At 36.8% G+C, this 13,177-nt stretch overlaps 1 protein-coding gene across 2 annotated transcripts in view; it reads right to left on the reverse strand.

The window, feature by feature from the left end:
* LOC149548287 (putative cyclic nucleotide-gated ion channel 5) overlaps positions 1-13,177 on the reverse strand; it is a 138,751-nt gene that overhangs the window by 18,096 nt on the left and 107,478 nt on the right. For both annotated transcript variants that reach the window (XM_089792348.1, XM_089792349.1), the window contains exons 5-6: positions 3,095-3,393; positions 2,025-2,136 (exon numbers count right to left, since the gene is read on the reverse strand). In XM_089792348.1, coding sequence (XP_089648474.1) covers positions 2,025-2,136; positions 3,095-3,393 — 411 coding nt within the window. The remainder of the gene's footprint in view (positions 1-2,024; positions 2,137-3,094; positions 3,394-13,177) is intronic.

Genomic DNA, 13,177 nt, shown 5'->3' on the forward strand with positions numbered 1-13,177 from the left:
TACCGACAATTATCAGTAACCAGCTTGGTGAAGATTTTTGAGGTAAAGATACATTCAGAGTGACAAATTATCTGTATGTTTCAATAATTCATTGAGTTGCATAGTCACTAGCATGTACATATCATGCATGACATTCAAGATGCGATTATTAATGTGTAATCAGTTGGTTTCTTTTTTATTTCTAGCTGAAAAACATTGGCTGCACAAAAAGATCAATCATTCAGTTCTTTGTTGTCAAACTTTCGAGTTTTGACCACCACGTTATAATGGTTAAAGAGTGATAAAACAACTCGGAAAATCTTCCCTAATATGATGTGATTTGTACCATTTGTTTATTTTCTTATCAGCTAGGAATCCCACTTCTCTTTTTCTGAGGGAGCAATGTAGTTCATATACATTAATATTGTTTGAATTGCTAGTATGTTTGTACCTAACTATGCGTTAATCACTTCTTGGCTTCTGAGCAGTTGCTACAAATTAATGGCAAGTGGTTCTCTATGCTCATGTTCCGTTTGACAATCGTATAGTACTTTGAATATGATTCTCGTAATCAGGTAAGGCAGTCTGATTTTATGTAGTCATCCTTGGTCTACATTTCATTACACAAGCACTACCCTAGAATAAAACAATCAATGAATCGATTTACAAATTACTTGGTATGCTTTGTTATGTCCTATTTATATATTAATTGATGATGTAATAGTACTGCAGTGAATTGAAGTGAGTATGTATTCACTTTCTCTAGATTAGCTTTTCCACATTAGATAACAAATCAATGAGCCTACTGTCTTGTACACTAGTGTTGATTAATCTTGTGCTCAGGCCTAAGAACAAAAGGACAGATTTACCTTCAGTTTGGTTGCTTTGTATGCCATAAGGCATCCTGCTAATTCTAGTTATTACTGTAAATTTCTGTAAAAGGAATCTTATCATCAGCTTCATGCTTCAAGACGAATCTTGCCCTACAAATTCAAAGAAATAATCTATACCCTACATGCTGATCCATTCTGTGTTTGTATGAATTTAAAATGTTAACTATCCTAATTAAAATACCAATCCTAGACAAGGAAAAATTTTCACTCACATGCATTAAGTTGGAGATACGAAACCACCCCCCTTCTCCTCCACCCATACCACAATACCCCACAAAAGATGCAAGAAAGTTTATTTTTCAAAAAATATAAAGAAAAAGAAAGTGGAGACGCATTCCAAGTATGCTAGAGGTTAACAGAAATTTCCCTTCTACAACATGAGATTCAAGGAATTATTAGGTTCAATTAGTAGCATAAAAGTTGAAAGAACCAAAATATTTTTTTGAATTGTACTGAAAATGTTGTAGAAACCAGCAACAAAGCACCCTGACAAACTTTCAAAAATCTTATAACAACAATGACCAATAGTTTGCAAACCAAGAATAATGGAGCAGAAGCATTACATCAACAAAAATCTGTTTGACACATTTTCTTTTTTTTTTTTCAAAGAATTGATGTGAGGGTTTCCTTTGAAAAGAAACAAAAATATCATTTATACCAATCTTTATTTGGGAAAAAACAAATTTCAAAGGTTATATTATCCAAATTGAAAACTTAATGATTAGATGAAGACATTACACAAAATGTCAAATAGTAATATTCATAAATGGCCTCCACCACACACGCATAAACCAGTAGAACATCTAAAACTGATAGAGGTTGATATTCTAGAAGAGACCATAATACTAGTCCATGCGAAGTGCAAAAAAATCCTTAGTCATTACTTTAGTGGAGAAAATTAAAGCTTCAGAACCAACCAAAGAAAAATTCCTTAATCTGTTAAATAGCAACAATACAATGAAAACTAGTAAATAGAACTATCAGAACATAAAATAAAAGACGGAATACATTCTGGAAATTTTCATCCCAAATAATATTATAACAAAATTAATAGCAACCAAGGGTAACAACGACAGTCTTCAAAAGTAAATTATCCAAAAGAACAACCACAAAGCTAATAATGGGGGAAATATTTTTTAGTCCCATACTGACCTGCATGTTGCCAATAAGTAAGGCAAACAGAACCAAGCCAAGGATAGCAATAAACATTGCAAATAAGATCTCCCAAAGATAAGTGCTTGTGACCAGACTCTGCCCAAGTGAACTGCACATCAAAACCAGCTCAGACTTTGCAACATCTAAAAAAGGCTTTCCACATAACACCACAAAAATAATTAGAATGCAAAATTTGCGTAGACTGAGAAAGCAAAGCCTGTTTTCTGAATTCAGATCTCAACCAAATTTTCTGGATTGATGAAATTCACTCAGAAAAGGTACATTTCATCAAAAACATGAAACACTCAAGGAAACATTCTACTATGTTTAAGGTGATGTCCCAAACAAAATTTCTATACACAAAAATTTATAAATTACTTTGTTTTTCTCATTGCTTCATTGATTGACAGCAGGAATAAGCTCCTATCTGAACATGATGACATGAAAAATTCAAAAGCAAATATAAAAAGACATTTCTTATTATTCCCTGTTTTTTTTCAAAGAAAGGTTGACTGCTACGAATGAGGAGAAAATATTACAAAATCAACCTTATCAAGGCTTATTACAACTGTGAAAACAGTAACAGCATTACAAGGAAAATACACAAAGTTCAGTGCATCGCTGCAAAAACTGCACTAAAGATAATATCTGAAACAAAAATGAAATCAGCAACAACCGCTCTGGGATGATTAATGATAAAATATCAACAATCATTGTTAGATGCTTGCATTATATAGCTCAATTACTGCTGATTTAATAAAAGAACGTATGTATATTAGTTTATCAAATATTTCAAGGTGATACTTTAGTACAGGCCTTCTGCTATATATATTGATTTCACTTCTTCCAAACTGCATCTATCTACTAAAGAAGATCACTATCAAGAGTTAATATATCAACAAAATTGGCTCTGATGAAACATTGCTAATATAATTGATGTAATCAAATAATATACACTCATTTTTAAAATAGAATCAATCTAACTTGAAGCATTTTTCACTGCATCAGTATGGTTGTGACATGAAGAACAAGATGAAGCATGAAATGAAACAGTGTTACATGCATACCTTAGATTCCGTAGGCCCCACCACAAGCAATAGAAATACTTCTGCAAAAATTTCCGTGATGTAACAATTCCACTTGTAAGGGCATCTTTATAAATCCCAAAATCAAAATATTCAGAACCAGACGCATCACAATAAGACTGAAAAGCATTCCTGTCAGCTTCAGATAATATATGGGAATGATCAGGAGGCTTCTCACAATAGAGCATCCTAGTTTCACATGATGTTGTGTTCCTACAAGCCTCTCGCCAGCAAGTATCTCGTCGTTCCAATGCAAGAAAATACCAACAAGCCCCAAGAACCTGTCTATCCATATCATACGATATAGTCATCTTGATAAAGATTATTTCTTGTATTTTATAGTATTTAAATACAATAGATAAATATTCTGAATATTTACATATACAAAATGTTTTTTTATACTTATGGTCTGTAAGCTTTCAATATCATTCAGACTTAGAAACAAGCATAATCGAACCTTCCAACAGTTAATTTTTTTATGACAAACAAACACTAAAAAGAATACAAATTACAAGTTTAGTGACAAATGAGAAGGATTCAAAATGTCGCTTTGTTCCTTTTCCAATCATAGTAACAAGGCTCAGATTTCTTTGAAAGGTTCAGAAAGGTAAAAGGACTGGCAAAGTTATAATATTAAAAAAGGTTCAGAAAAGTTTGAAAAATCAGTTTTACTTACGAAAAAACTTATCACTGATAAACCTAAGATGGAAGATAAATCTAAATGTTTATCTGCACTCTGTTTAGAATTATTCACCTAAAAAAAACGTTTCACTTTTATCCTCATAAGTGAAATAATAAATGGAATAACTCAAACTACTTGGACGCTTTCCAAGCACATTCACACTGAACCTGTGCAGAATTTCCTATCCAGGCTAAAAACTCAACATTATATTGACACTGGGAGACAACTGATTCAGTCTTGTTTTTAGTCTCTTATTTTGATGCATAAATCACTATAGGATACTGTATTAGAGATCCTAGACCCTGTCCTAAGAGTCCACTTTGCCAACTACATTCTTTGTAGACAGCTCCTCAATGGCATTAGCAGCAAAGTACTCCACATTATCCTCTTCCCTAGCAAACTTAGCATTCTTGTAGGGCGTTAACTCTATGCCATATCTTAAGTTAGTTTTCTTAACATATTCTCTTCGAGCACGACTATAATGGATTAGTTTTTCTTAACATATTCTCTTGGAGCATGACTATAATGGCTTAAGAATTTTGATCATGATCCAATTGAGAACAATGATTTTATTTAGATACCTTCAAATCCTTGTTGCTTCTTTCAAGCTAGCTCAAACAAGAATAAAGGCCATCTATAGCATTTCTAAACCCCCATAAATCCTTATGTTTGTTCCAATCATTTCCAATGAACTCAAATTGGGAATGTTTTCAAATTTTCAATTAACCTATTGAAATGGTTGGTTCAATCCAGCTTCTAGTCTCCCATTTTCATTCAAGTACCACTTTACGATACTCTATTGAAAAATTGTTGTCCCTCTCCAATGTGTCCTCTCTGCAAACTGAATTCCTTATGGAGAGCTCCTCAATAGCATGATCAGCACAATCATCCACTTTATCCTTCTCCCTAATAGACTTAGCTTTCTCGCAGGACATAAACTCTTCACCACCTCGAAAATGTTTTACCTTCATTGACTCTACTTCCACCTTCCTCAAGGAAACATTGACCCTAATAATTTGCTTTCCTTTGATACCTTCCCACTACTCATTAGCCATCCCAAAAATCTCCTTCCCTTTGTTCTCCCAATATTAGAATAATATCTTTATTATTTTTATTTAATGGTCATTACTGTAGATTTTGTATATATTTGGAACTTTCTAATTCTATGATTGTTTCATAAGAGAAACATCGCCTTTGTAAATCTATATAAGGAACTTCCATCTCCTCTATTTAATGCAATACCAATTTACCATAACATGGCATTGTTGTGAGGTTTTCACACCATCGCCCCAAAATTTTTAGGGACCCCCTTTTTTGGGCAAGCGTTGGCAATTTTCACGGATTATTGGGAATTTTTTTGGTTGCCTTAGCAAAATTTGGAGTTGTCCAAAGGTTTCGAATTGGTAATTTTACACCTTGGACGTCTTGGTCTCTAGGAGGGATTTTATTTGGTTTGTTTACACCCGGTGCTAAACTTGATTTTCCGGAGCATGTATTTTATCCTTAGGCCAAATAGAATTTGACAACATTTTTCTCGATAGTTAAAACGATATCTGGCAGGATAAATTTGCAAATTTTGAACTTAGATGGATTTTGAAAATTTGATATAATTGTATAAGCTTGAGCATTTTCAAAATGAATTTTTAGATTTAGTAGTTTTTGGTGAAAAGGATTTTTTTTTATAGTGAAATTGAAATTGGAATTTGAATTTTGACTTCTAGGAAAAGGATTTATTCTATTGAAAAATTGAAATTGCATTGCAAGATTGAAATTGAATTAAATTGCAAATTCTCATTAATTTGGTTGAAATTTTGTCTACAGGATTTTAGAAATGTTAAAGGAAATTGGAAATTTGGAATTGAAAATCGATTTTGGCTTGCTAGATTTGATTTTAATGATATTATAATTACCAAAGCATTGTTAAATGAAAATTTTGACATCTCCTAGGCTTACCTTGTTTCTATTTTGCAAATTCGGATCAAACTGGCAATTAAATGGGCCAATTTCACTATAGGGCTAAGTCAATTTAATGTTTCTTTTAAATCTGGGCCATTAATTGAGGGACTAACTTAATGTGCAAATTTCTTCTTCAAGTTGGGCGAATTTCCAGCTAAGGCAATTTTGAAGTCTTATTTTTCCATTGATTGGCAGCGATTTTTCCCTTCAAGTTGGGCAATTTCTGCCCTGGGGCAATTTGGAGAGCAGACCTGATTTTTCCTTGAGCGATTTCTGCCCTAGGTCGAATTTGTGGTGAAGAGACCTGATTTTTGCAAGATTGGCAACAATTTTGGAGTCTGAATTTCCTTCTTTGGCAGCGATTCCTTCTTCCAGCTTTGGCAATTTTATTTGGTGAATTGGCAAGGCAATTTAAGGTCTGGATTTTGGCAATTTTGGGCGAATTTAGTGAACCGAAATTCTGATTTAGAGCAGATTTCTTTTGCCCTAGGGCAGCAATTTCCTTCATTTTGGGCGATTTTGGCAAGGTGGTCAAAATTCAGTGGCACGAGCAAATTTTAACAAGGTTGGTGAATTCTGATTTTTGCTAGGGCATCACAGTTTGGAGAGAGATTGAATTTTCCGAGATCTGATCTAAATTTGAAGAGGCCCAATTATTGGTAAAGGCAGATTTAAAGTAAAATTTGTAATGTCCCCGTCATAAAATAAATGTATTTAATTAAACTTTTGTAACGGGCCAATTGATTTAATGTATCTCGGACCCATTTTTATTTTTGTTTCCATAGTTTGTGTCATCGTCGGCTATCTTTGTACACCCTTGGAAAGTTTCCCGATGGGTATTTAAGCACAGTTTGTAGGTAGTCTGTAGGTATGCTTTTGATTATTTTTCTCTATACTGCGAACTCTTGTTTAGGGTTCTCTGTAATTCGCCATTCCAGAAGTTAAAGACCTTCCCTATTTGGCTCGTGCGGTTTCAGTGGGATTCAACCCTCACCCTATTCCGTTGTTGCATTGTACTTCTTTGCTCAGATCTAGAAAGCCAAAGCACCATCATATTGCGAATAACTATTGGTTCGATCTATTATTTGTTCTGTGCACTTCCATTTTGGTGTCTATTATTTTGTGGATTCCATCAGCATTCTGTGTATGAGCAACACTGTGTTTCCGTCACCGTGTGATTCCGCACTGCTCATTCCTCACCCCATCCATCCTTCTATGCCATCCTTCACCTCCTTGTACGGCTTAGGCTTTCGAGTCATCCATTTGAGCCACCGTACGACCTATTATTCTCACTTTACGGCCTACTACAAAGTACAAACACCATACGGCTAACTATCCTCCACCGTACGGCTTCACAACCTCCACCATACAGATTGACACTCCTGCGTACGGCTAGCAATCTCCACACCGTATGGCTCTGCATTTTGCCCCCCAAATTTGGCCTGTACAACCTCTCAGTCTATGCATTCATATTTTCGTACGGCTATTCAGGTTTCAAAGTTAGTCAGAACATTACAGTGGTATCAGAGCAGAAATCATCAAGAGTATCTCCGAAACCGTTCGGGCAGTGGTCGTGCAGCACGGGCAACTCAAGCCACGTAGCATGGGAGCATCTCCGAAACTGTTCGGGAAAATGGCCGCGCAACACAAGCAGTAGCTGCGCAGCACCGGCAATAGCCACACAGCACGGGCAGTGGTCATGCAACACGGGCAACTGAGGCCACGCAGCACGGGAGCATCTCCGAAACCATTCGAGAAAGTGGTCGTGCAACACGAGTAGTAGCCGCACAGCACGGGCAACTAACGCCGTGTAGCACAGGCAGTGGCCACGCAACACAGGCAACTGAGAATGCGCAACATGGGTTGAGGTCACACAGCACGCGCTAAGGTCGCGCAGCACGAGAGCATCTTCAAAACTGTTTGGGAAAGTGGTCGCGCAATAGCCACGCAACATGGGCAACTGAGGCCGCGCAGCACGGGCTGTGACCACGCAGCACAAGAACATCTCTGAAACTGTTCGAGAATAGTACAAAATTCTCATTGATTTTTAGAGGTGAAGATTGGTTTCGAAGGCGAATTCTATTCCTTATTTTTGTTTGTTTTGTTTCCCTTATCCTCTTCTTGCACTTTTCATCCACCACTTCATCATTTCCATTGATAGGCTGAAGTTGGAAGATATAAGTGTAGATTTCATGATAGGACACTCAAAGAGGCAGAAATAGGCTAGACCACCCTAGGAAAGAAGTTTGGAGATTGATAAGTGTAGTCCATCCTAAGGTAATGAAGATGCATAAATAAGTGGTAGTCCCATCTGTAGGAAAGAAGTTTGGAGATTGATAAGTGTAGAGATAGGACTTGGAGAGGTAGAAATAAGCTAGATTCCATCGATAGAAAGATGGTTGGAGATTGATAAGTGTAGTCCATATCATTTAGAACGAAGAGGCAGAAATAAGTGTTTAGGATGGTAGATGTTAGTGCGAACATAAACCCAATGGGAACAAATACCAAAAAAGACAAGGAAGACATGATGCCTAAGATCACCTTCTTCTCAAAAGTGAGGCGAATAAGTGATACCAATATTGGCACAACAAACATGGTACAGTTGAAGGATAGATTGAAAGAAGGACAATCCCCCATGGCAAAGAAGATCTACAGGAGTGGAATTGTACACACGGCGGCTTTCCCTCCTACCTTGCCTTATTCGGAATTAGTAATGGAATGTGCATCCTGGTTTGATATTGTGACCAAGTCCATCATTTTTGATGAAAGGAAAAAAGTGTTGGCTAACATCAGCGGACAAGTGGTCAAAGAAGAATTCAATATTCCCCAGCATAGAGGCATGTCAATGGTAACAATGGATCAAACAACCAAGTTCTTTCAGGGTAACAAGGAGGCCTACTTCATTCATCTAAAGCAAAATTGGTTAAACGAAGGCAAGAAGAGAGTCACCAAATCGTCAAAGCTCACCAAGTCAGATTTCAAACTGGAGTACGGCAATCTAATTGTGCTTCTCAGCTGAATCATGGGTGTGGCTCAAGGTATGCAATTCAAGAACTAAATGTACTACTTTATTGATGAAATTGAAAATGGAAAGAGAAAATTTGATTAGGCTAGAATTATAAGTGAAAATTTAGAGTTGCAACTTAGGATAGTGCAAAATCAAAAGCAATTTTACATGGGGTCCTATCTTTTCTATCTGATTGCCAGACTATATGAAAATCCTAGACTTAAGGTCGTAGGAGTGATTGGCAATGGGCCGGGGCAAATTTTGGTGCATGAGTGCTATCCACAACTTCATTTGCACAACACCAAATATTAGAAGATGTTTTATGACGCCTTTGCCATGAAGACGATAAGGATATTACAAGAGATACCTACTAGAAGGCTCTCAACAGAAGCGGAAGTAAAAGTTAAGAAGTATGCGAGTTGGTTCATCCAATTTCCACAATTCACATATATTAGAGTGGCAAGAGGTACAGTTTGTCCCAAGAGACTTCCAAGGTACCCACCCGACAAGATAGTTTTGATGGAGTTGGCTAGGCAACTTGAGCATTATGACAAGATAATGAAACTTAATGATGAGATAGGGATTACCTTCTCATTTGGAATAGGCAATGATACTTGCCCCAATCCTATTGCCTTTTCAGCTGCGAAGAAAGAGTTAGAGCAATCATCTAGGATGGTATAGAGCAAGACAAGGATGCAATCCTAATGGTCTTATTAAGGCATCTCATGAAAATGCATTCAAACATATTCCTACTATAGAAGATTTTTGGGCCAATGCACAGGATGACTTTCATGTGAGAAAGCTAGTTTTCTCAAGGTTGTCACTGGATATGACGAGGGCAATCAGATTGAGAGGCCTTAATATTCCCGATCAACTGGAAGATGATGAAAATGTGTTAAGAGAAGATTATGATACAATGGATGGAACAGAGTTGAGTCCAGTAGATTGGGATGATCATCAAGATCCTTCCTTAAAGGCATTTACAAGGATAGTTGATCTACACATTGAGTCATGATACAATGGGAAGTTAAGGCAATTACAAAGTCGAAAGGTATGCCTTATGAGAGGATGAAACCAGAGGAAGAAAGTCCAGCAGAGTTAGTCGAACAGAAAGGTGGGGGAAGTAGCCAGAAACAAAGAGTAGTTAAGAGCAAGAAGAGGAATTTGGAGGTTGAGAAAAGTAAAGAATATCAGGAGCCTCCAGCAAAGAGATGGAATGCAACACCGTCAAGAGGGAACATAATTGAGGCTACAAGCTAGGAGATTAATACAAATAAACAAAGGATCTCGGTAGAGGTGAGCTCTAATTCGGAATCAAGTGGTTACAGTGACAGCACCAAGTACTCTCCTCTCTCGGAGAACCAACATGGAGATGATATGACAATAACTAGTGAAGAGGAAGACAGGCCAATTGATATTGAGGAAATAAGTCAAGCACCTGAGGTCGTTGGTGATGCTTTACTAGTCGAACCAAATCCAAATTTGGGGAGATGCACTGCACCACTATGGTTAAGGCAAATGCTTATGCCAAGAGGCAAGGTGGTGACTGTTCGAACAGTCGAAGATATTCAAGGGTTAGTGGAAAAGGAAGATAGCGAGAAACAAAAACAATGGCAAAGGTAATCCAAAGCGATGATGAGGGTCACCGAAAAGTTCAGATTACTATACCAAAGGTTAACAAGGGAGTGGATGAGATTGTAGCCCAGGAGTATGAAATAGTAGAGCATAACTTGGGAAGAATCATGGATAACATGGAGTGTGAGGAGTTCCAAGAAGGCATGGTTTCAATTAAGGAAAGATTGAGGAAGGAAAACGAGAGGATTGTAAAGTTTGAGGCCAAAAACAAATATTGGAGAGTTTGCCAGCGTAACCAACAGTTGCATCAGGTAGCCCTTCCAAGACAACGGGAGCAATATAGAAGAGATATCGGCTCAGCTGCACGAAGTCAAGGATTGGATCAATGCTAAAATTCAAGATGGGCAAAATTTCTTGCCTTCCTTTATCTCGACATTCAAGTCATTAGTAGCTATTAGAGACAAATTCAAAACATTTGAAGAGGAGTGGAAGGATTTCCTTCCAGTCAAGGATTTAGCCATTCCCAGGCTACAGGCATTTATCGAGCTACCATAGAGATATTTGGAGAGAACCAAGTTAGTAGATGAAGGAGGAATGAGTACGGTGGAGTCTTGGTTTGTTGCCTTGACTATCAAATTGAGGATACTTGAAGAGATACAAAATGAGATTCCACAACATAGCCCAAGCATTGACACTTCCATTTCAACCATGATGAGCAATGTTGGGGCTACACTTGATTTTGAAGCTATCAAAGAGAATGTCAACGAGATAGAATTTGGATCAAAATAGGATGAGTTGGGGAAGGTTGCCATCAAGAAGAAGCATTTGGGCACCTTTGCCTCCCTCAATGCCTTTATTGGATATGCGAGAGAATATGAGAAGGATCATGAGAAGACACTGCAAGCAGCGAGTGACATGATGAATTCAACTGAGCTCAAATTGAAGCACACGCCTTGCCCTCCCATGAAGGAAGTCAACGAAAAGCTAGCCAAGTCCATTGCTTTCGCTAAGAAGATGAAAGAAAAGGGTAGAATTATATTTGAAGATTATTTGATGTAAGCCCAAGTGGCAAATTCTCCTTCTTGGGTAGGATAGGTGTCTGATTCTGATTGGCTACCATTTTGGTGCCTTCTCATTGGTTGCCACTTTTCTTTTTTTTCATTGGTCCATTGATGAGGTGGCGCCTTCTCATTGGCCAATGAGGTGGCAACCCTAATTAGGATTTTTGGGATTTGATCTAGATCACTGATTTTGCCTCTTAATCTCTACCATTGGTTGTAATTTTGGCCCCTATATAAGGCCATTTGCTCTCTTTTGTAAAAGGTTGAAGAATATTGTTGCTTAAGATAATACCAAAATTGCTTCTCTTTATCATTGTTGTGACTTGCATGGTGATTAAGAACACTCAGTGTTATTGCATGGTTTCTACTTCCAATAGTTAGAGTTAAAATTCATTGAAGTTGTTAAAGTAGATATTTTTTCAAGAAATTTGTTAAGCAAGAGTAGATGGATAGTTTTATGGTGATATTAGTGGATGTTTGATAGGGATCCATAAACTAGGCCACTAGCATCCTAAGGGCTTGTTAGGAAGCCTTGCGTGGTAATATAGTCTATTTCCCTTGAATCATTACATCTATGGAGGTAGAGCCACTGGTAAGCTTTCATCAGATTTGATCCCCGTCCATCTACTAATCTTTCCATTCATAGGAGTAGAAGTAAAGTAGCAAGTAATGTAGTAGTTGGAATTCATTCTTGGAACAAGTTAGAAAATTAGGGCGTTACTGGTGGACATTCCCTCCATCATCACCATCAACATCATTTGGAGCTAGTGTACATTGCAAAAAGCTAGATTCAGCACCATCACAGCAAAAGTCCAAGTTATCTTCAAATGAATAACGTAAGCCCGCCTACCTGATTAACCAACAAATAACATTAATATAACTTAGTATCCACAAGTATAAAGAACCTTGGAGTTTTTCTCATGTTCTTCATGAGTATTTACTTTTCAAGAGACGGATTGAGTGTTTGATATTCCATATCAAGTATTCAATTGCTATATGTTATGTAGTGGTACAAAACTGACATCAAAAGGTATCAAAGCTTAGGATTAGAAATTTGTTTTTTGCTTTTTAATTTTGAACGAATTTTTTAAAATTTTGAAAATCAAATTTTGTTTTCTGAGGGTTTGAATAACTCCTCAATCTTTGGGCCCAAGTTCTTCGGTTTTTCAAAGGTTTTTTTTGCAAACATGATGTTTTTTCAAGAATCTTGACCTCATAAAAATATAATTTCTTCTTGTTTCTTCATATGACAACTTCTCTCTTCTAAAAAGCGTGTTGCCAATCTTCTGTTTGTAGTTGCTGAAGGTTGTTTGCAGTTTTCAACCACATTGTTTTTGCAATCACGTCCTTGTTGATAGGATTTCCATCATTTATTCGCAGATAAATGCAATTTTTCAAGTTTTCATTGCACTGCAAATGTTATTTGCTCCTTCGCTGGTGTTTTTTTACAAACATAAATCTTTGTGTTTTTTCCTCCGAAAAAAAACAAAATGATGACTTGTTTTTTTCTATGTTTTATGTAGTAGACAAATTTTTCTCATACCAGGTCAAGGCTAGGGCTCATTCAAGCACCCTCTACACAAATCATGTTTTTAGAACACATTTACCTTCAAATTGATGGCAGACCTATCCATCATTTTGTGTGATTTTCTTTGCAACCTAGAATTTCACTTCCATTCGACTAGGGTTTTTTTATAAAATCCTTTAATTTTTTGGCTGGATTCAAATTTTACCTACATATTCTTTGTGGGGCTTTTTGCAGAGATTTCTGTCTTTGTCAAACT

The sequence above is a fragment of the Cupressus sempervirens genome, chromosome 7 (genome assembly GCF_028749045.1).
Source record: "Cupressus sempervirens isolate cs-2001-9-10 chromosome 7, ASM2874904v1, whole genome shotgun sequence".
NCBI lineage: Eukaryota > Viridiplantae > Streptophyta > Pinopsida > Cupressales > Cupressaceae > Cupressus > Cupressus sempervirens.